A 23,219-nucleotide genomic window follows, 5' to 3' on the forward strand; every position below is an offset into this window, starting at 1 on the left:
CCAGTGAGCCCGGGCACTGATTCCAGATGGAGTGAAGTCAGCCAGGCCCAGAGAGGTCCCTGTCATTACCTGCTTCTCCTCTGGTTTTGATTGCCATGCACCACAGCAAGAAAACAAGGCGTTTTCTCAGAACCTTTTCCCTTCATGTCCAGTTCTGTAGTATCACTCTTTACTAAGCATTCCTCAACAGTTCTGTTTAAAAGTGTATCAACTCATGTCCATTTCTTGCTTTCATTAATGTATATATGTGCTATGTGCTCAGTCGCTCAGTCGTGTCTGACTCTTTTGAAACCCCATGGACTATAGCCCTCCAGGCTTCTCTGTCCATGGAATTCTCCAGGCAGGAATACTGGAGAGGGTAGCCATTCCCTTCTGTAAGGAATCTTCCTGACCCAGGGATCAAACCTGGGTCTCCTGCATTTCAGGCAGATTCTTTACAGTCTGAGCCCACACATTTTCATATACATACATACATACATAATATATATATTAGGGCTTGCAGGTGGCGCTAGTGGTAGGAAGTGACAACCCACTCTAGTATTCTTGCCTGGAGAATCCCATGGACAGAGGAGCCTGGCAGGCTCCAAAGGGATCACAAAGTGATCAATACAACTTAGCAACTGAACACAACAGCTGACATGGTCTGAGCTAGGACACCATTCTGAGGGCCTTCTTAGACTTGACTTGGAGGTCTGGCTTTTGAAGTCTGTAACCGTGGCTAATACAGAGAATTCTACAACAACCATGGAAATAAGTACCAGCCCAAGTATCTGTGATCTTGGTGCCCAGTGAAAATGTGCTGTGAATATAAATAAATAAGTACATCTTGCATCCTGCTACTTTTTTTTTTTTTTAACTTTCTTTTCATTGCCATCTCAGGCAGCTCTGGTTGAGGAAGAGGGGAGTGGGCGATGAACGCAATGAGAGAGGAGCAGAATAACAGAGTCCTTTTCCGCTTCTCAGGCTGCAAAGTTGACTTGTCGTTTTTAATTGATGGGAGCTCGAGCATCGGCAAACGTCGATTCCGAATCCAGAAGCAGTTTCTGACCGACGTTGCCCAGACTCTTGACATTGGCCCCGCTGGTCCACTAATGGGTGTTGTTCAGTATGGGTAAGTGTGGCTCTGAACTAGAAAACCAGGGCATGACCCTCGTTTCATTCTGTGCCAGAAAAGAAAAATATCCATACATCTAGAGCACAGCAGATTCATTCTCTTCCCTGATACAGACATAAATGAGAGAAACTGAAGCGATCCAGATGCCAATGAAGAAATCTGAGGCCTCCAGAAGGAGGGACAGGTTAATCAACACTCGAAAGTAAATGGCATTTGCACTCCTGATTGGTAGAGAGAATATTTGTTTGGGGACTAAGAGAGCTGGGTTCAAGTTTTCTCTTAGCTAATAGCAGGCTGTGTGGCCTTGGGGTAAGGCCTTCACTTCTCTCTCAGGCAATTTCCCTTTCAACCCTGACTCCTCGAGTATTAGTTTGAGGGGCTCCTGTGCTACTTTATAGGTGTGTGTGTACTAAGTCATTTCAGTTGTGTCCAACTCTCTGTGACCCCATGGACTATAGCCCACCAGGCTATAGTCCATTGAATTCTCCAGGCAAGGAGACTGGAGTGGGTAGCCATGCCCTCCTCCAGGGCATCTTCCCAACCCAGAGATTGAATCCAGGGCTCTTATATCTCCTTCATTGGCAAGAGGGTTCTTTACCACTAGCTGGGAAGACCAAAGTCTGTAGCAGAGGTCTCACTTGTAGGTGAGATGACCAGAAATCATGGTCCTCTGGGTTGAACTTTCTCCTTTCTCCCGATAACCTGAGGCCTCTGCATTGGTGGGGGGAAGGCTCCCCTGGCAATGGGGAGCACTGCAGGAGGTGGGGGGTACGGTGGCCCCCAGCAGTCACCTAGCTGACTATCCCCAATTCAGTCTACTCTTCTACATAGGATAGAAATTGAGGGCTCATACTGATGTCCACCCTCAACTTTTCTTTTATTGGGGATAATAAATGAATCTTATTTCACATGCAATAGATTCCACTTTAAAGCAGATTTACAGATATCAACTAGAAATAAGTAATCAAAAGAGCAAACAAGCTCAAATCTCAAATAATAGGTGGCCTTTTGATCAAGAACCATTAAGGGCAGGATAACTGTCTTATTTTCCACAAAGGATCTCAGACACAACTTTCATCCCCCAGATCTGTAGCTCAGCCTTGGCCTTGGAAACTAACTTAGGCCTTGGTACCTCCTGCTCAGAAGCCGCAGTTACAGCTTATTTGTGCTTTGTGACAAGTTAAAAACAAACAAACAAACAAACCTGACAACAGCCAGGAGGTCTCCAGACCCTTCAAACATTTAGAGCAGCATTTTAACCAACGTTGTTATGTCAAATACACTAGGATATTTAGTTTTGAGATCTCCAAAGGCATGAAAATGCTTTGCTTTCACAAAGGCCTATAACATTTATATTTTTAGAATTAAATTCCATTAACATATATAGCACCACCTTCTATTTCGGTGAAGAAAAATCGCTGAGTTAAGTGGCACTTGTATACAATCCGAGTCAAATATATAAAAATAAACACTTGCTACAAATGTTAATTCTCAGTGTCAGATGTTCTGGAACCTTTTATCTTGAAGTAGGAAAATACGTGGTTTGGGCCATTGTTTTCTTGTATTTCAACACGCCAACCTGTTTTCATTCCTGTTTTTTTCTTTTTAAAGATAGCAAATGAATAGCTATCTCTGGGGAGGAAATGTAAGTGTTTTAGTGCAGATGTCCCTGGTCAGTTTATTGAGGGATTTAAAGCTTGGTGTGTCATCTTGCATTAAAAAATAGCTGCTTTAAAAGCTGTGTATACCAAAGTTTATAGGATAATATGAAAATAAGGCGATAAATATGTCAAGAAAAAGAAAAATGACAGGCAGACTGTTTGGTGTGCTGATGGGAACACGGATTAAAGAATAAATGCAGCAGGGTAGGAAAAACAATTCAATAAAGGCTGCTTCCTCTCACAATAACATTTTCTCCCACTGTGTTCTTAACCTCATCACCATTTACAGGGAAGAGTCTACCTCCACGCTTTCCAATGCCACTTTCTAAAAATACCTTTGCTCTTTGTCCTTTTTTCCCATCCCGGATCCTTATTAATTTAAAGCCCTTAAGGGAAATGTGTCTGTTTTCCTTCACTTTCTGCTCACACAAGCCGATCGATCATCTTCGGCCTCAGGGTGGGGTGGAAAGCACAAGGAACTGGTGACAGGACGTCTTGAATTCACTGGGATTCAAGCCTTTGCTCCACTGGGTGACGTTAGGCAAGTCACTTAGCCTCTCCAGGTAAGAGCTGCCATTGGTGACGTCCAGGGCAGGCGGAGCAGCTGATTTATTAGGGCTCTGCCAGCCCAGATGTTCTGTAATTCAGTGACTGGCTCTGTACTAAGAAGACAGCCAATCAATGGACTTTGGGCGACCCCATTGGAAGCGCTTCCTCTCCCTTCCAGCCTCGGGTTCTGAATAGGTGTGTGAGTGATGAGCAAGGAAACAATGGCGGCACAGAGGTTATACGTCCGTCAGGGAACAAAATCAGCTGGAGAAAAGCGCTAGGAGGGTGTCATGAGGCTGAAGGGGAAATCCACGCGCCCAGAAGTAAAAGCTGAAAATGCTTTTATATCTGCCCCCCGCTCTCCCGTCCATTCTTTCTCCAGCAAATGGTCTTAGTGTGCAGAGGGGGAGCGTGTGGGGCAGGGAATGGTGAGGGGCAGAGGTCGACGCAGATCTGAAGTCAGTGTTTCTGGAAGAGGGCTCACCAGTGTTTGGCTGGCTGGGAAAGTAGTCCCCTTTCTGGCCCTTTGGGTTCTCACTGGATTCTAGTACCCATGTCACGACCGTCACTGGGGATCAGCCCCCTTCTCTCAGAATCGCAGTGCAGTGGGGGCCCTAGAAAGCTCATGCTTCCAACTCCTCATGTTACAGTAAGGAAACAGGCTCTAAAAGGAATGCCCACCCCGCCAGGAACAAGCTCCCAAGGTGAGGTGTAGGCTGGGAAGGAGCTGGCAGAGGTGGGAGGACTCGGAGCTCCCTATTCCTCCTCTCGGGTTTCTCACCCCCATCAGCACTGCCCCGGGTCCACGTGAAAGATTCCCCCAGAACATTCTTTCGCTTGGCTTTCCGTAGAGCTGAGGCAGAACTTAGACTTTTGAGGGATTTAGAAGCCTCATACTATGAACAGGAAACAGAAGGCAAATAAGAAATAAAAATATGAGAAGCAGAACAATGGCCTGATGGACAAAATGCAGAGCTTGTTCCACCTGCTGGTCCCTAAGCATCCTACACAGAGATACTTTGGGTACAGGAGACAGAAACCAGCCCAGGCAGGCAGGTGAAAGGAGAGTGATGTCACAGGATTGGCGGGTCACTGATCCCCTCCCTCCTTCTTTCCTGCATCTCCTCAGCTCTCTGCTTGTCCTCTGTCCTTCCCCGCAGTGGCCCAGCATCATCCCCTGCCAGGCTCATGGCTTCTGCCCCTTTCTGTAACTTCTCCTTTCACTGGCTGGGTTCCTGCTTCTGGTCCAGGCCAGGGGGAGCTCTTCAGCCCGGGTGGTGCCAACCTTCTCCATCTCCCACATCCCCTCTCTGCACAGCAGAGGCTTGGAACCCAAGATCGAGTTAACCTTTCAGCAACCACAGCGTTCCTTCCACAGTCATCACGCACCTCCAGTAAGAGAGTCCACATTCGATACAGACCCAGAGAGGCTGAGTGACTTCCCTAAGAATACACAGCTAATGCTTGGCCACTAGGGAGAAGACAGATATTAAATCTTGGGTTAATCTCTAAGATGTTAAGCCAAATTGACTTCAAAGAGTTTGCTTCTCTGCCAAGAAAGCTCCTGATGATTGAAGTTTTCCACCAAACTGAGGACTGAGACCCTGTTGAAGAAAAGGCCAAGGACCAAGCCCTCATTTTGCACATGTGGTCTCATTTTAGAATTAAGCAGCCAACAGGCTTGTGGTTGCGCTTAAGACCAATGGGAACACTAAGAGGCTAGAAGAAAGAATGGCCAGACAAGTAGCTATTCGGTGAACTGTAGCAAACAGAACAGTGAAGCCAAGCAGGTTACATTTTAGCTGCTGCCTGGATCCACGGGTACTGAATACCCTCTGGACCTTCAATATAATGTTGTCTTCATCCCCAGTTTCAGTACAAATGGAACAGAATTGTACATGTTCTTCTGAACTTTGTAATCAACCCGAGGGTACCAACACTGGAAAACAAGCTATAGAATAAAGCAAAATATTGGTTGTTCTTCATTTCAAAATGAAATCCTTTTCTTTGCCCATGGTTCTCTGACAGGTGTCCTGTGTTTTAGCTCAAAGTTGGGCTGCATTTCCTTACTTTACTTCTCAGCCCACCCAACTCAGCCCAGACTGAACACCCTCAGTCACATTCAGTTGAGCCTCCCTTTCTGTCCCCCAAAGCAGGAAGGATGCTCAGAGGCTCCCGTGGACCGGCTGAGCCGTCCAGTGTGGGGCATCCAGAGTCGGGAGAAGAAACCAGGTGTTGGGTGTGGTGCGATGGGCGGAATAATGGCTGTGAAGCTCCCCATGTCTGACCCCCTGGAATCCACGGCTGTGATAACTCACTGAGGCAACAACCTTCCTGGCTGTGAGGAATCAGTTCACTGGTTTCCCATGAAACAGCAAAAACTGGCTTCATAAGGACACCTATCATTTCCAGCAATGTATCAGAAGCAGAATTTGGCCCTTTTTTCATGCAACTTGAGAGGGAAACAGAAGTTTAAACAGAATGAGCCTCACAGCCAAGACCGACTGAGCAGATGGCTGCTGCGTGTTCAAAACCCGATGTTATACTCATTAGGTCCAGCACAGAGCCCCCACCAAGATATTCCATCAGAGCCGGAGGGGCTTGGAGCTATGATTAAAGTCAAGGACCCTGAGACGGGAGACTGTCCTGGATGCCCAGGTGTCCCAGTCTAATCACTTGGGTGCTTAAAAGCAGAGAACCCTTCCCGGCTATTATCCACTGAGGGAGATGTGACTATGGAAGAGGCTCAGAAAGATGCGACGGCTGGCTCTGAAGGTGGAGGAGAGGGACCCTAACCAAGAAACACGTGCTGGAAAAGACCAGGCAATGATGGTCTCCGAGAGCCTTTGAAAGGGAGCGTGGCTCTGCTGGGGAGAGCCCCCGCGGGCTGCTGACCTCCAGAGCTGTAAACTGGTAAGTGTGTTGGTTCGGCCACTAAGTTTGCAACAGAAATAGGCAACTGCTACACCTGGCAAGGAGGACCCTTCTGTCACGTTTTCTTGAGTTTGCACAAAGGTGTGAGAGGGTTTGGGGTACGAGCCCCCACAGGAGGGGGCCTGGGAGATGCTTGGCACCACAGGACCCCAGAACAGGAAGGGGCTGCCTGGTCCCGACGTCACCAGGGGAGCTTTTAGAAATGCTGATGACTGGGCGCTATCTCAGACCTATTAACCCGGAATTTGGCAAATACCCAGAAGCTAGTATGTTAATCTGTAGCCAAGGTGAAAATCGCTAACCCCCAGGGAGGGGAAGGGACAGCTTGGCTTCCCTGGAAAGACGGTGGCACCTGGCAGAGCTTGGGTCTCTCCAACCCCTGCCCCGTCCACTCCTCGAGCCCTCCGTCTACACTGCCTGTAGAGGAAGCGACAGGACCCAGAACAGCTGCCTGTCTCCCCGGAAGGGCTCTCCAGGGCCTAGGGGCACTTGCAAAGACCTCTCGGCCCCTCTTCTTTCAGGCAGGTGAACTCTGAGCCACACGCCTCAGGGACACAGACTCAAGGCTGAGTGAGCTGGGAATACAGTTTACACAAGGATCTGATGCTTTTCTGTTCCCACCACACAGTTCTCCCAGGGGGACAGAGGAAATGAAGACTGCCCTTGTCTCATGCCTGCTCTCCTTGGATGGGTTCTCCTGACCCTGCATTGCACATCTCCAGGGCTTCTCTGGGGGCCCCCCATCCATGCCATGCTGAGATTATTCTCCCTAGATCCTCGGACCATTCTGCTAGAGAAGCAGATGGCCACTCTTGTGCACATTAGAACTACTTGGGAAACATTTAAAAATCCCAACACCCAAGCCAAACTGGGGTGTGCTGTTATCTGGTGACCCCTGTGCCCCAGGACCCTCCCGTCTCCCCCCAAGTCACCAGCTTAGGGCTTCAGGAGCCCCATTCTCCTTCCTCTCTGCCTTTCTCGCACCTTCTGCAGATTTATTTATTCTCCCCCCTTCCCCATATCACTGGCAGCCCCACTGCTTATGTTCTTGATTCTCATAGCATTCTCTAAGACAGAGGTCCCCAACCTCCGGGCCATAGGCTGGTCCTTCCTGTCAGATCGGCAGTGGCATCAGATTAGAAATAAAGGACATGATAGCAGTAACGTGCTTGGATCATCTAAAGCCATTCTCCCCTGTGAAGACACTGCCACTCACACACGATACACAGCGTCATGTGCATGAGACACAGCCGCTCATGAGGCTATGAGAAAGGCAGAACCTCAGGCCTCACATCCAGTCCACAGAATCCATATTTTTTAAAAAATCCCAGGTGGCCGGACGCACAACTGAGTTTGGGAAGCACCAGACACTGTCTGTTGTCAAGACGTTCTATGTCCCTGCACAAGCCAGGCAGTATAACAGACAGCAAGCTGGAGAGCCCCCTGGCTCTAGAGTAATTCTCAGATCAGCAGAGTACACGCCCATGTTTCCTCCAGCAGGAAGATGCTTGCAGGTTAACTTTCTATTTTTCTGGTAGTGGGTGGAATTATTGTTGCTAATTACACACACACACACACAAATACTCCTCTAAACACCAAATTTGATTATAAGACTCTGCTCCAAATCTCTGACCCTAGGAAATGTGAGAAAGGCCAGTGTCCTTTCAAAAGGGGCTAGTTGTGCTAAGTCCCTCAGCAGGTTGGCCTGGGCCCCTGCATTGACCATAGCTGCTCAGTCCTTTAAGGGGAGGGACAGAATCATTTCATTCTGAGCTGAGTAATGCCCTCAAGGGACAAGTCCATCACCCAACCTACTGCCACCTTAGGCAACCAGGGTTACCCCAGAACATCCTCCTGAGTTCACAGGCATGGTTCAACTCAGTGACTAACTCCAGAAATCATCACACTTTAGCATTACAAAAATTAAAAGGCTAAGGACAGTCAATAGAATGAGCTAGGCTCCAACAGTACGTGAACTGAGAAATTCTAGATGTTCAAGCTGGATTTAGAAAAGGCAGAGGAACCAGAAATCAAATTGCCAACATCTGTTGGATCATCGTAAAAGCAAGAGAATTCCAGAAAAACATCTACTCCTGCTTCATTGACTACACTAAAGCCTTTGACTGTGTGGATCACAACCAACTGTCAAAAATCTTAAAGAGATGGGAATACCAGACCACCTGACCTGCCTCCTGAGAAATCTGTATGCAGGTCAAGAAGCAACATTTAGAACCAGACATGGAACCACAGACTGATTCCAAATTGGGAAAGGAGTATGTCAAGGCTATATATTGTCACCCTACTTATTTAACTTATATGCAGAGTACATCATGTGAAATGCCAGGCTGGATGAAGCACAACCTGAAATCACGATTGCCGGGAGAAATATCAATAACCTCAGATGGCATCACCCTTATCACAGAAAGCGAAGAGGAACTAAAGAGCCTCTTAATGAAAGTGAAAGAGGAGGGTGAAAAGCTGGCTTAAAACTCAACATTCAGAGGACGAAGATCATGGCATCCAGTCCCATCACTTCATTGGCAAATAGATGGGAAAACAATGGAAACAGTAAGATACTTTATTTTGGGGGGCTCCAAAATCACTGCAGATGTTGACCGCAACTATGAAATTAAAAGACGCTTGCTCCTTGGAATAAAAGCTATGACTAACCTAGACAGCACATTAAAAAGCAGAGATATGACTTTGCTGACAAAGGTCCATCTAGTCAAAGCTATGGTTTTTCCAGTAGTCGTGTATGGATGTGAGAGATGGACCATAAAGAAAGCTGAGTGCTGAAGAATTGATGCTTTTGAACTGTGGTGTTGAAGAAGACTCTTGAGAGTCCCTTGGACTGCAAGGAAATCAAACCAGTCAATCCTAAAGGAAATCAGTCCTGAATATTCATTGGCAGGACTGATGCTGAAGCTCCAATACTTTGGCCACCTGATGTAAAGAACTGACTCATTAGAAAAGACCCTGATGCTGGGAAAGATGGAAGGCAGGAGAAGAAGGGGACGACAGAGGATGAGATGGCTGGATGGCATCACTGACTCAATGGACATGAGTTTGAGCAAGCTCTGGGAGTTGGTGATGGACAGGGAAGCCTGGCATTCTGCAGTCCATGGGGTTGCAAGGAGTCGGAAATGACTGAGCGATTGAACTGAAGGATAATCAGGTTATTCTATTGTAACCTTAAAGTGATGATGCCTTGGAAGAAACAGTTTTGAAACGTTCTTTCTAAAGGGACTATGATTAGTTAATGTGTTTCTATGCATTTGAGAGGCTCACTCCATGTGACTGCGGTGAATCAATAGACAAGGAATTTAACCAAATGGGAACCTTAGGACTGAAAGGGCCTCAGAGGTCCTCTAAAATCCAGGGCTCCCCAAACTTTCCCGAGGATGAGATTCACCTGGATCAGCTTGTTTAAAAAAATCCCCAGCCCAGACATACTGAGTTTCTGCCTCGGGGAGACCTGATTAAACCTGTGGAGTTTAACAGGGTGCCTCAAGTAAGGCTTGTCATCAGGGAGGTCTGGGAACACTGATGCACCATCCAGCGCTCTGCCCCCAGGCTCCAGCCTCCCTTGGAATCACTTGCGCCCACCTCCAACAGGCATTCATTCTTCTCACACACTTGCAAGATAGTCCTTTCCTATTGCATGAATTAGTCCTTTCTATGAACAGTCAAATGCTGGCTCCCTGTCATTTCTCTTTATTAGTCTTAACTCCTCTTTCAAACATAAAACAATTTGATGTTTTCTTCTTGTGCTATAAACCTCTTTATTTTCTTCTCTTACTTTCAAAGGAAATCCTTAATATCCACTGAGGGAAACAAATGTGTTTTCCCTTGATGAGATCGTCTAACAAAATTACAAATAAAAATATTGCTTACATAAAAATATAGTGGCATATCTCTTTGAACTTTTTAAATAATCTTCAGCTCTGAAAAAGGAACCAGGTAAAGGTGTAGGGCCACCAGTCCCAAAAAAGGACATATACACCCATGCACTCTGATACTGAGAGTGGTCAGAGTCTGCAGGTTAGAGACTTATCATTCATTCCTATAATTTAATTACTTTACATTTTAACAAAGATTTATTGAGTGTTTACCACACTCTAAGCACTATGCCATTTGCAGGGCATACTAATGTAAAATTCATCTAAGTGGTTTGATTACATTTGCCTGTTAGTCCCCTGGTGGATGAGCTCTGCGGTTTTGCTCCTAATGGTAATTTTAGCAATTGGAAAGAGTTTCAGCAGTCCTCTGATCCAACCTTTCAATTCATTAAAAATAAATAAATAACTGTGATAGAGATTCTGTTCTTTGGGACTTTACCAGCTAGTGAGGGAGGTGATATTTTTAACAGAAACAACATTAAATAAACTGAAAAGCATCTATTCATTGGGTATATGAATAGCTCATCTGTCTGCTTCTGAAGATAGATTCATCTACCTCCAAGATGTAACAGGGGGAAAGAGTGATGAGTGTGGGGCTCAGAGGGGGGTGTTCACTTCTACCCAGGATGGTCTAAGAGAGGAAAGGACATTTGAGATTCCTCCCTCCTTCCCTCCTTTCCATAATTCTCTATTACCCGCTGTATGCTAAGCACCAGGGAGAGGAAATACTGGAACATAGCGCTTGTTCTCAAATAGGTTATGGTCAACCTTCATGATTTGGGTGTTCCATATCTGCAAATTCACCTACTTGCTAAAATGTACCTGCATCTCCAAAATCTACACTCCTGGTACTTTCAGTCATCTGCGGATGTGCACTGTGAAGGAAGGAGACAAACAACATCCCCCGCTGAGGTCAAACAAGGCAATGCTCTGCCTCGTTCCAACTCGTGCTGTAAACAAGTGTCCTTTTCACAGTCTACTTAGCACCACACTTTCCAGCTATTCATTGATGATTTCACAATTTTAATGGCCCCAAGTGTAGCGCTGAAGTGCTATCCAGTGTTCTAAGCACAAGAAGGCTGTGACGTGCTTAAGGAGAAACCGCAAATGTTAGATAAATTTCCTTCAGGCAACCTATGCTGTTGGTCATGAGTTCAATGTTAATGAACTGATGATCCAATATATTCAGCAAAAAAAGAAAAAGGAAATTCATTTATCTGTATGTGAATCTGCTCCAGAAACTGCTAAAATAACTAATGGAAAAGTGGCTGAACTTACGAATTCATGAAATGATGACTACTTTTTTTTTTAAGTACGATGGATAGCCATTATGAAGCTGAGAGCCAAAACAAATCTACACAGCATGACCCAGGGTCAGGTTTAAAACATTAAACCCTTTCAGCTAGTGTTTCATGATACAGAAAATGTGCATATAATTAATTACTGTAAGAAACATATATTAAATTGGGCACCTTGAAACAGAAACATACATAAAACAAGTTTATATGCTGACCTATTGATGAAAATATGACCAGAGGCCCACAGGAATCCAACCCCCTATTTTCCCTAGGAACAATGGCTCAGAGACCCGCTACCGTGATGTTTGCAACAACTTTATAGAACATAACTACTGCGGATAACAAGGCCTGACAGTAGGTGTAGTATGGGAAATGGGTGATGGATCACTCTACAAAGTTATCAACATTCAGACAGCCTCATGAACAGGGCTCTGGGGGATCAGTATAGATATGACTAGCTTCCATATTTAATCTTTTTTCTGTAAAAACTTAAGAAAAATCTATATTTTTGCTTTTGAAATTATTTGTCTATGAGCAACACAATTTATGGTCAGCTATGATTTCTTCACAATTGTCAGGCACACTCAGGAAATCTTTCAAAATGAGAAAAATCTAGTCCCCCAATCATTTTCGAATGTAATTAGAGTTCTGTGAGTTAAAAATTTTTATGGTTAATGGGGTGTCTAGAACATTATGTTTGGTAGACAAATACATAGTTATTATTGTCAATATCAATTTTGTAATTTTCGGTTTTGTAGCTAATAATACTTTGTTGTTGTTTTGATTTTTTTTTTCCAGCCCCTGAAAAGTTCATATTCTTTGGTTACCAAAGGTAGATCCAGGCTTTGGGGACTCTGAAGCTTATATAGTTTGGGGATTCTTTTTGGAAAAAGAACCCAAAATTACAAATATGAAGAGGTATCATTAGCATGCAGGTTAATCCACCTCTGACAGGCTCTTAGCACCTGTGGGGTAAGACATCCTCTGGACAGTCCACTGTGGCACAGGAAGACCAGGTAGGAGGCTGTAGGAATAGTTCAGGAAAAAGAAGATCCAAGTCCAAACTTGAGTGGGCGAGGGGGTGGTGGGGGGGTTGGTGAAAGGATGCGAGAGTCACAAGAGATATTTGAGAGGTTGATCTGGCAGGACTGGTATTTGATGAGGACATTATCAGAGGGTATCAAGAATGCATACTGTGGGGATGACTTAATGAGTCAGAAGGACTGCAGAAGGGGATGTGGGTGGTTTGACGGAGCAGGTATGGAAGAGCATTGAAGCAAGCACAGGTTCTTTTGGAGTTCAGGGCCCCGTGTGACCTTAAAGGTCGCACCTGCATGAGGTCCTGCCAGTGACGGACTATCAGTGCTTCGGGAGATGTGATTTCACCACGCATCCCCACTTCATCCTGGGTGTGACCACTCACATCCATCACACAGAGCCCTCGTCCCTGCCGGCACACCATCTACGTGATCATGAAAGATTCCACACTCCCTCCCTGCTCAGCAGCTCCCAAGCCTGTTACCTAAAGAAAAAGGCTCCTTTCTAGAGAAGGGCTCTCCTTCTGTTTCTCCACTGAAGTCACTCTAACTCCTCTCCAGCTAACCTTAGTCAGACTTTAGTAAAATAGATGTTGACCTTCCAGGTAAGATTTGAATATTCTCACCAAGTCACAGGAGTCGCAGAATGAGAAAGACAAAACCATGGGTTCTCCTTGACGCAACCGTTAACATGCAGTTCCAGTGCTGGGGTACCGGGGTGGGGTGAGGGGGCAAGGGGCTATCAACTGAGACTCTCTTCCTGGATAGGAGGGTCTGGGGTAGCCTGGGGACATCCTGACATTTGCAAAATCCCACTGGACAACAGTCCTGCTCTTTAGCAACACGAACATGATGGTCTTTATTTTTATCTCGATGAGGAAACTGAGGCCCAGAGAAGTCAGATGACTTCCCAAGGTCACGAAGCTACGAAACAGCACAGTCCAAACCAGAACCCACACCTCGTGAGCCCTGAAATGAACCAGTTTTTTCTACACACCCTGCCGAGGACCCAGTCCTCCCGTCTCACCAACAGTTCTTTGGGGCATTGTATAACACCAGCTTAAGGTTTTGAAGCAGCTTCCATTCTATTTGTATATAATACAGCACTGATTTCTGCTTTGCTCCAAGGGTAATAATTTTCCTGCTAATTTTTACTTTTTGTTCTGAATCTTCAGAGACAATCCTGCTACCCAATTTAATCTCAAGACTCACATGAATTCCCAGGACGTGAAGGCAGCCATAGAGAAGATTTCTCAGAGAGGAGGGTTGTCTAATGCAGGTACATGTCTAACGTCTGTCTAATGTCCAATCCGGATTCAGACCTTCTTGCTACTATGGTTCTCCTTCTATGTGGTCGTCTGCTAACATCCTAGATAGAAAAAGGAAAAATCCAAATAATCCGTTAAGAAATGACTCACAGAATATCTGTATCTTTCCTAAAGTATTACCGTGGACTGGGGGCAAAAATCATTATTGCACACATGCTGGAGAGTTCTTAGCAGGCCTGTTTCCTCAGCATGGCAGTTTTCTTTAGGACAAGCAGGACTACTGTTACGACTACCATGACAGGTCTACAAGTCATCAACTATCTTTGTGTTTTGTGAAAAAGAAATTTTTAATAAAAATAAAATTTGGGCTTCCCTGGCGGCTCAGTGGTAAAGAATGTGCCTTCCAATGCAGGAGACATGGGTTGAGTCCACAACTGAGCCTGTGTGCCACAACGATGGAGCCTGTGCCTAGAGCCCGTGCTCTGCAACAAGAAAACCCACTACAATGAGAAGCCCGAGCACAACTAGAGAATAGCGTATGCAGCAACGAAGACTCAGCACAGCCAAATAATACATAAATAAATAAAATTTAAAAATAAATAAAATCTGTCACTGGCTCCATTCAGGAAGCTTCACAGTGCTCCTTGGGAATCCTTCTCTAATCAGCTGCTGTTACAGTGATAACCGTGCAGAGACATGGTCTTTGTTTCCAGCTGTGTCTCCTGTGACATCTGAGCCTTCCTGGTGGTGATGGGGTGGAGTGGGAGTGGGGCACCAAAATCCCAAGGTCAAAATCTAGTCTTCAGTGGGGCAGATGCAAAAACTCCATTTTATTAGTTCCCCAGAGGTGAGTAGGAATTAGAAGTAGTTTCACACTAACCAAGTTCAAAGGTCACTAATGAGCCCATGCCAGTATACCAATTTATAAATGGTAGTCTGAGTTTGGGCTTCCCCAGTGGCACAGAGGTAAAGAATCTGCCCGCAATGCGGGAGACTTAGGTTCGATTCCTGGGTGAGGAAGATCCCCTGGAGAAAAGAATGGCTAACCACTCCAGTATTCTTGCCTGGAGAATTCCATGGACAGAGGAGCCTGGTGGGGTACAGTCTGCCTTTGAGGCACTGGGAGGACTGCCCACTCCTTGGGGACCCTGTCTGGACCATCACAATCCAGGGAAATGGAGATGTGAGCCACGTTGCTTGCCATGGAAAGTGCACAGGAAATACAGCTATCTTTGAAGGAGCATCTTCAAAATTACAGTACATCTGACTTATTACTTCCCTCCCCACTTCAATGTACATCTATTTAGACCAGTGCATTAGTATCTAGCAAATGAAGAGCCTTTGATCTCTGAACAATTCTAAATAAACACCATCCAAGTCACTTGGATCTGAGACACCAAATCGGATATTGCCTCATCACAAACATGATAGAGTTGATGTCTGATTTGTTTTCAATTTGATACTTAGATCACTGAAATTCCAGTAAGGTATCACGAGTAAAACTCTAAAACTTCAGAAGACATCCTATGTCCTTGATGGGATTAGAGAGGTGTCTTAATAAAATCAGTATATGTTTTTTCAGTAGGTAACATGTTCTAAATCTGCCATGTATTGATGGGGGTTTGAGTTTAGAGAACAGAACCCATTCCAGCTGATTTAAGCAGAAAGGGATGTATTTCAGGGTATGAAATGGTTTTGAGAATTACTGAAGAAACGTACTCTAGGCTGAGTTTTCAAAGATGGCTTCCAAAGGCTTCCTGCAGATCCAGGACCTCCAAGGAGCCATGCCTCTTCCAAGACCAGAAAATTGCTTTCTCAATTCTACCACTGCAGCCTCTTTAGGAATCTGCTTCAGCCAGGAAGCCATGCTGATCGGGAAACTTCTGCTACAAGTTCCAGCTCCAAAAACATGCCTTGCTTGCTCCATTCACAGCCACAAAATACATGCTTTGCACCCTACCTTCTCAACACCAAGGAAGCTGGTCACTAATCATGGGCACCTCTGCTAACACTACCCTGGAAAAGTCAAACACTCTACAGACTTGGCTACAGAAATAGCAGAATTAAAAGTACGACCTCTACCCCATGTTCATCTTCTAAACCTCATGTGCATATCATTTCATGAAACTAAAACACATCCAGAACTCCAGCTGCAAGGAAATCTCAACAATGCAATTTTCAGATTTCTAGCCTCTGCTTTCCAGACACGCTAGAAGGCTAATGGAACATGTATGCAGTGCAAATTGACTATGGCCTCCAGATTTACGACTGGGTGAGGTCAAGGTGATCTTCTGAGGGCTCCCTGTGCTCTGTCTACAGGCAGCTAACAGTAAACCAGAGGGGACTGCTGGGTGCCTTGGGCCTTGAAGGAAATCAGCTCTGGCTGTTAATGCAGTTCTCTGAGGTTTTCACGCAGCCAGCTCACATGGGTTCTCCAAGACACTTCTCTAGCAACTGAGAATGTAACCATTTGATCCTTTCATTTGACAGATAAGATTGTACTAGTCAGTGATGCCAGGATGCTGGCCAAAACCAAAGAAGCCTTGAGTGTAATGTTATAACCCTAACATCTTAAGAAGGTAGCTCTTAACGCTTATTTAGATTGAGGATCCCTTTGAAAGCTGTGGCCTTTGTGCCTAAATAAATACTCATATACACAAAATTCAGTTCATTTCAGTTCAGTCACTCAGTCGTGTCTGACTCTTTGCAACCCCATGGACCGCAGCACGCCACGCCTCCCTGTCTATCACCAACTCCAAGAGTCTACCCAAACCCATGTCCATTGAGTCGGTGATGCCATTCAACCACCTCATCCTCTGTCATCCCCTTCTCCTCCTGCTCTCAATCTTTCCCAGCATCAGGGTCTTTTCAAATGAGTCAGCTCTTCACATCAGGTGGCCAAAGTATTGGAGTTTCAGCTTCAACATCAGTCCTCCCAATGAACACCCAGGACTGATCTCCTTTAGGATGGACTGGTTGGATCTCCTTGCAGTCCAAGGGACTCTCAAGAGTCTTCTCCAACACCACAGTTCAAAAGCATCAGTTCTTCGGTGCTCAGCATTCTTTACAGTCCAACTCTCACATCCATACATGACCACTGAAAAACCCATAGCCTTGACTAGATGGACCTTTGTTGACAAAGTAATGTCTCTGCTTTTTATTATGCTGTCTAGGTTGGTCATAACTTTTCTTCCAAGGAGTAAGCGTCTTTTAATTTCATGGCTGCAATCACCATCTGCAGTGATTTTGGAGCCCCAAAAAATAAAGTCAGCCACTGTTTCCACTGTTTACCCATCTATTTGCCATGAAGTGATGGGACCAGATGCCATGATCTTCGTTTTCTGAATGTTGAGCTTTAAGCCAACTTTTTCCACTCTCCTCTTTCACTTTCGTCAAGAGGCTCATTAGTTCTTCTTCCCTTTCTGCCATAATGGTAGTGTCATCTGCCTATCTGAGATTATTGATATTTCTTCCGTCAATCTTGATTCCAGCTTGTGCTTCTTCCAGCCCAGCATTTCTCATCTTGTGCTCTGCATATAAGTTAAATAAGCAGGGTGACAATATACAGCCTTGACGTACTCCTTTTCCTATTTGGAACCAGTCTGTTGTTCCATATCCAGTTCTAACTGTTGCTTCCCGACCTGCATACGGGTTTCTCAAGAGGCAGGTCAGGTGGTCTGGTATTCCCATCTCTTTCAGAATTTTCCATAGTTTATTGTGATCCACACAGTCAAAGGCTTTGGCATAGTCAATAAAGCAGAAATAGATGTTTTTCTGGAACTCTCTTGCTTTTTCCATGATCCAGTAGATGTTGGCAATTTGATCTCTGGTTCCTCTGCCTTTTCTAAAACCAGCTTGAACATCTGGAAGTTCTTGGTTCACGTATTGCTGAAGACTGGCTAGGAGAATTTTGAGCATTACTTTACTAGCATGTGAGATGAGTGCAATTGTGCAGTAGTCTGAGCATTCTTTGGCATTGCCCTTCTTTGGGATTGGAATGAAAACTGACCTTTTCCAGTCCTGTGGCCACTGCTGAGTTTTCCAAATTTGCTGGCATATTGAGTGCAGCACTTTCACAGCATCATCCTTTAGGATTTGAAATAGCTCAACTGGAATTCCATCACTTCCACTAGCTTTGTTCGTAGTGTTGCTTCCTAAGGCCCACTTGACTTCACATTCTAGGGTGTCTGGCTCTAGGTAAGTGATCAAACCATCGTGATTATCTGGATCATGAAGATCTTTTTTGTACAGTTCTTCTGTGTATTCTTGCCACTTCTTCTTAATATCTTCTGCTTCTGTAAGGTCCATACATTTCTGTATTTTATTGAGCCCATCTTTGCATGAAATGTTCCGTTGGTATCTCTAATTTTCTTGAATAGATCTCTAGTCTTTCCCTTTCTATTGTTTTCCTCTATTTCTTTGCATTGATCACTGAGGAAGGCTTTCTTATCTCTCCTTGCTATTCTTTGGAACTCTGCATTCAGATGCTTATATCTTTCCTTTTCTCCTTTGCTTTTCACTTCTCTTTTTTTCACAGCTATTTGTAAGGCTTCTTCAGACAGCCATTTTGCTTTTTTGCATTTCTTTTTCTTGAGGATGGTCTTGCTCCCTATCTCCTGTACAACGTCACGAACCTCTGTCCATGGTTCATCAGGCACTCTGTCTATCAGATCAAGTACCTTAAATCTATTTCTCACTTCCACTGTATAAGCATATGGGATTTGATTTAGGTCATACCTGAATACTCTAGTGGTTTTCCCTACTTTCTTCAATTAAGTCTGAATTTGGCAATAAGGAGTTTGTGACCACAGTCAGCTCCTGGTCTTGTTTTTGTTGCCTGTAATGAGCTTCTCCATCTTTGGCTGCAAAAATATAATCAATCTGATTTCAGTGTTGGCCATCTGCTGATGTCCATGTGTAGAGTCTTCTCTTGTGTTGTTGGAAGAGGGTGTTTGCTATGACCAGTGCATTCTCTTGTCAAAACTCTATTAGCCTTTGCCCTGCTTCATTCCGTATTCCAAGGCCAAATTTGCCTGTTACTCCAGGTGTTTCATGACTTCCTACTTTTGCATTCCAGTCCCCTATAATGAAAAGGACATCTTTTTTGGGTGTTAGTTCTAAAAGGTCTTGTAGGTCTTCATAGAACCACTCGACTTCAGCTTCTTCAGCATTAGTGGTCAGGGCATAGACTTGGATTATTGTGATATTGAATGGTTTGCCTTGGAAACGAACAGAGATCATTCTGTCGTTTTTGAGATTGCAACCAAGTACTACATTTTGGACTCTTGTTGACTATGATGGCTACTCCATTTCTTCTAAGGGATTCCTGCCCACAGTAGTAGATATAATAGTCATCTGAGTTAAATTCCCCCATTCCAGTCCATCTTAGTTCACTGATTCCTAGAATGTCGATGTTCACTCTTACCATCTCCTGTTTGACCACTTCCAATTTGCCTTGATTCGTGAACCTAACATTCCAGGTTCCTATGCAATATGGCTTTTTACAGCATCGGACCCTGCTTCTATCACCAGTCACATCCACAACTGGGTATTATTTTTGCTTTGGCTCTAGATACAAAATACTGTGTATAAATTCCAGGGAATTGTGGATACTCATCCCCAGTGTCCAAGGGTCCACAGAGGCCAGGTTAAGAGCCCTCCCTTTAGGGTGATCAGTCATCCCAGTTTGCCCAAGGGCATATGGGACTTTCAGTGCTAAACCTGGGAAAGTCCCAGAAAACTGGTATAGTTAGTTTCTCACCCTCCTTGATTCCAAAACTCTCCTGAAGCCCTAGACAAATGTTAAGTATATGCTTGAGAAAGGTATGCTGGGAAGCTACGTCATCCCTCCCAACTGCTGCTCTCAGTTGAAGCAGGCTGTCATCACGGAACCCTAGGTGCAGCAGTCTGGAGTGACCTATCCAGGCCCACATGGCCAGTAGAAAGCGCAGCCAGGTAGAACACATCTCTCAGTTCTTAGTGGGTGTGGTGCCTTCCAGGCCAGCCAGACCTGTGCCCCTAGCAGAAATGACACAAGATTCCATTGAATCCAGAATACACCCTTCCACACCTGGAGCATCGGGCTCACCGCAAGCCCTCAAAGCCCAAGGAGAAGGCTACCCCACACTTTTGGAAATGGCTCAGGGGCTTAATGAGGTCAGCTCCAGCACCCAGGCAGAGAACGGACACTACTGTTCCCATGAAAAGCTTTTCTCACCTGCGTGCTGGTCTCAAAAACTTTTTATTCTTTTTTAATTTTTAAAATTGAAGTATTGTTTATTTACAGTGTTGTGTTAGGTTCAGGTGTACAGCAAAGTGATTCTTTTTTTTTTTTTCAGATTATTTTCCATTAGGGGTTATTACAAGATATTGAATATTGTTCTCTGTGTTTTACAGTAAATCTTTGGTGTTATCTGTTTTATGTATAGTAATTTGCATCTGTTAATCCAGTACTCCTAATTTATTCCCCCCCATTTCTTCCTTGGTAACCATGTGTTTGTTTTCCATGTGAGTCTATTTGGTATATAGAGTCACTCATACTAATTTTCAGATTCCACATAAGTGTTATCAAAGAATATTTGTCTTTCTCTGTTAGACTTAACTTCACTTAGTATGATAATTTCTAAGTCCATCCATGTTGCTGCAAATGGTATAAGACCTTTTTAAAACAAGAGAAAATTAGAAGTTGAAGCTCAAAATGAAGCTGGGGAGGGAAATGGCTAGTGCTATAGGTTCCATACAGAGAAGGCAGTGGCACCCCACTCCAGTACTCTTGCCTGGAAAATCCCATGGACGGAGGAGCCTGCTAGGCTGCAGTCCATGGGGTTGCTAAGAGTCGGGCACGACTGAGCGACTACACTTTCACTTTTCACTTTCATGCATTGGAGAAGGAAATGGCAACCCACTCCAGTGTTCTTGCCTAGAGAATCCCAGGGACGGCGGGGCCTGGTGGGCTGCCGTCTATGGGGTCGCACAGAGTTGGACACGACTGAAGCGACTTAGTAGCAGCAGTAGCAGTATAGGTTCCATAATATTGTGAATATACTTAACACCACTGAACTGTACACCCAAAACTAGTTAACATGATTAAAAAAAGAAAACAAGCCAACAAGGGAGGGAATGGATATTTTTCTGCACCTCTTTATGCTGCTCTCATCTGTTCCATAATCACTCCAAGCATGAGTTTTCTTTTTCTTCCAGGCCGGGCCATCTCCTTTGTGACCAAGAACTTCTTTTCCAAATTTAATGGAAACAGAGGTGGTGCCCCTAACGTGGCCGTGGTGATGGTGGATGGCTGGCCCACAGACAAGGTGGAGGAGGCCTCAAGGTTTGCGAGAGAGTCAGGAGTCAACATTTTCTTCATCACCATTGAAGGGGCCTCTGAAAATGAGAAGCAGTACATGCTGGAGCCCAACTTTGCAAACAAGGTACGTTTGCAAACAAGGTATGCATTCTATGTAAGGTATGTAAGTGGGAAACCCACCCAATAAAAGAACGCCCTACACTTCACACATCTGTAGCAGCCACCTAGGCTGTGTCTCCTGTGTTTTTCAAATGGATGTTAAGCTCGTTTCTAGGCAGGAGGGCCTCCAGTGACAGACTAGTGAGTCTGGAACCTGGAGTTACCCTCTCAAAGCAACACCCAACAACCCACCACGTACCTGGTGAACTGAGGTCTGGCATCAGCACCTTGGGAGGAGCAGGGTCCCCAAAGCCTCACATCAGAGGCTCCCCTGAGTGCCTCTCATAGCCCCAAGGGACCTCAAACTGGGCAGCCCAGCAAGTCTTCACACGAGCACACACATGGGCGCACATGTACCACAAGTCAACTAATCTGATAAACAAGTAAAGGAAAGGTACTAAACTACATCAGGGAGTGCAGGCTTTCAAACTCAGCTGCCCCTGAGTTCTCCAGAGATGTCCAACAGGACATGGAGGCAGGACAGATGGGAATCTAGGCCTATTCCCCCAATGCAGCTCACTTTGTGTATGCTTTATACGGTAGACCCCACATAAAGCTTTCTCCAGAGACAGGACCCCAGCTTTAAAAGGGAAAGGAGGAGGACAGGAGGGGGGATGCCCCCAGTGTTAGCAGCCTGTCTCCAGATCTACTGGGGCTCAGCTCCCTGCACAGATCCTGCACTTCATCATCATTCTCATCTCCTTTAACCTCTAGGACACAGTGCGGTTCTTACTTCACTTGCTCCCTCCTCTTTTCTGTCTTGTACCCGAAGCGTAGACTTCCTTGGCTCTCTCCTCTGTTCTCACTAGTTTTTCTCCCTCCAGACTCTCTCCCAGGGCCACAGCTTCAGCCTTCACTCACAAGCAGTAACACACTGTCTCCCACCCTGCTTCTCTGGAGCTCAGTAGCCATCTGTTTCAAGCTGATTGACCAGTCTCCACCCGATGACCTGAAGAACCTTAAATCCTACATGCAACATGCCAAGTGCCTCATCTTTCCCACTCAAATTCCTTCTTCCTCTGGACTGTGCATTGGCCCCACAGCTGTCCCAGACACCCGGAGTTACCCCAGAACAACTCGTCAGCTCCCATGTCAGGTAGCTCACATCTGCCCAGTCTTTCCCATGCCCAGTGACACCTCCCCGGTTCAAGCGAGTATTGATACTTCACATGTCTTCTTTCTCCCTTCTGGATCTCCCCAGTTTAGATTTCACAATGCATCTCATGCTTTTTGCCGGTCCCACAGGGTCCTTGCTCCAAATCCTTCTCCATTTGCTGTTACTCCTGAGGTCTTCTGGAGGGTGGTCTTAACCCAGCTTCCTAGCTCCAGCCACCCAGTGTCCTGCCCATGCCAGCACCACGCTCTCTCCTGTTATGACTCACTCAGACTGCCTGGTGGGGATCCTTGCCCCCCATCCATTGGCTAGAATTCAACTCAGCCTCGACACCCATCTCATATGGCGCCTAAGCCATGGAAAGTTTTGTGAACCCCATTAGGTTTTTACAAACCAATTAGTACATTTCCCAGGACATTTTAAAGTCATTTCTTGTTTTCAAATAATGTTTTAATTATACACCTTCATCCACAGCCAGCAGGTCTGTGACTCTCTCTGTGACCTCTCGGAGGCAATGGCAAGGGAAATGGTCACTTCCAGGAGCACAGCAACCAGGTTGCTCAATGTGTATTTGCAGGCACCTTGAGTTTTTTCTGGAACATGCTTGGGCACAAGTAAACATTCATTTGCCTGGAGGCAGGGTTGTCCAGGGGACAGAGCTGGGGTTCTGAGGGCAGAGAGATTTGAGTTGTGACCTCAAGGATGTCACTTCACAACTGGCCCTCAGTTTGTTCCTTCATGACAAGTGGGTTAGAATTACACCCTGTAGGGTTAACGTGGGCAGGGGGTGGGTAGTGAAATGATGTTAAGAACATCTAGTTGGGTACCGGACACAGGTGTGGAACCCCCTTCTTGCTGGATGCAAGTCTCTCTAACCAGTTCT

General features: G+C 45.3%; 1 protein-coding gene across 2 annotated transcripts in view; it reads left to right on the forward strand.

The window, feature by feature from the left end:
• Positions 1–23,219, forward strand: part of VIT (vitrin) — a 127,738-nt gene that overhangs the window by 98,747 nt on the left and 5,772 nt on the right. For both annotated transcript variants that reach the window (XM_025260867.3, XM_044925822.2), the window contains 3 exons: positions 964–1,111; positions 13,668–13,771; positions 20,961–21,187. In XM_025260867.3, coding sequence (XP_025116652.3) covers positions 964–1,111; positions 13,668–13,771; positions 20,961–21,187 — 479 coding nt within the window. The remainder of the gene's footprint in view (positions 1–963; positions 1,112–13,667; positions 13,772–20,960; positions 21,188–23,219) is intronic.

The sequence above is a fragment of the Bubalus bubalis genome, chromosome 12, assembly GCF_019923935.1.
Source record: "Bubalus bubalis isolate 160015118507 breed Murrah chromosome 12, NDDB_SH_1, whole genome shotgun sequence".
In the NCBI taxonomy this organism is placed as follows: Eukaryota; Metazoa; Chordata; class Mammalia; order Artiodactyla; family Bovidae; genus Bubalus; species Bubalus bubalis.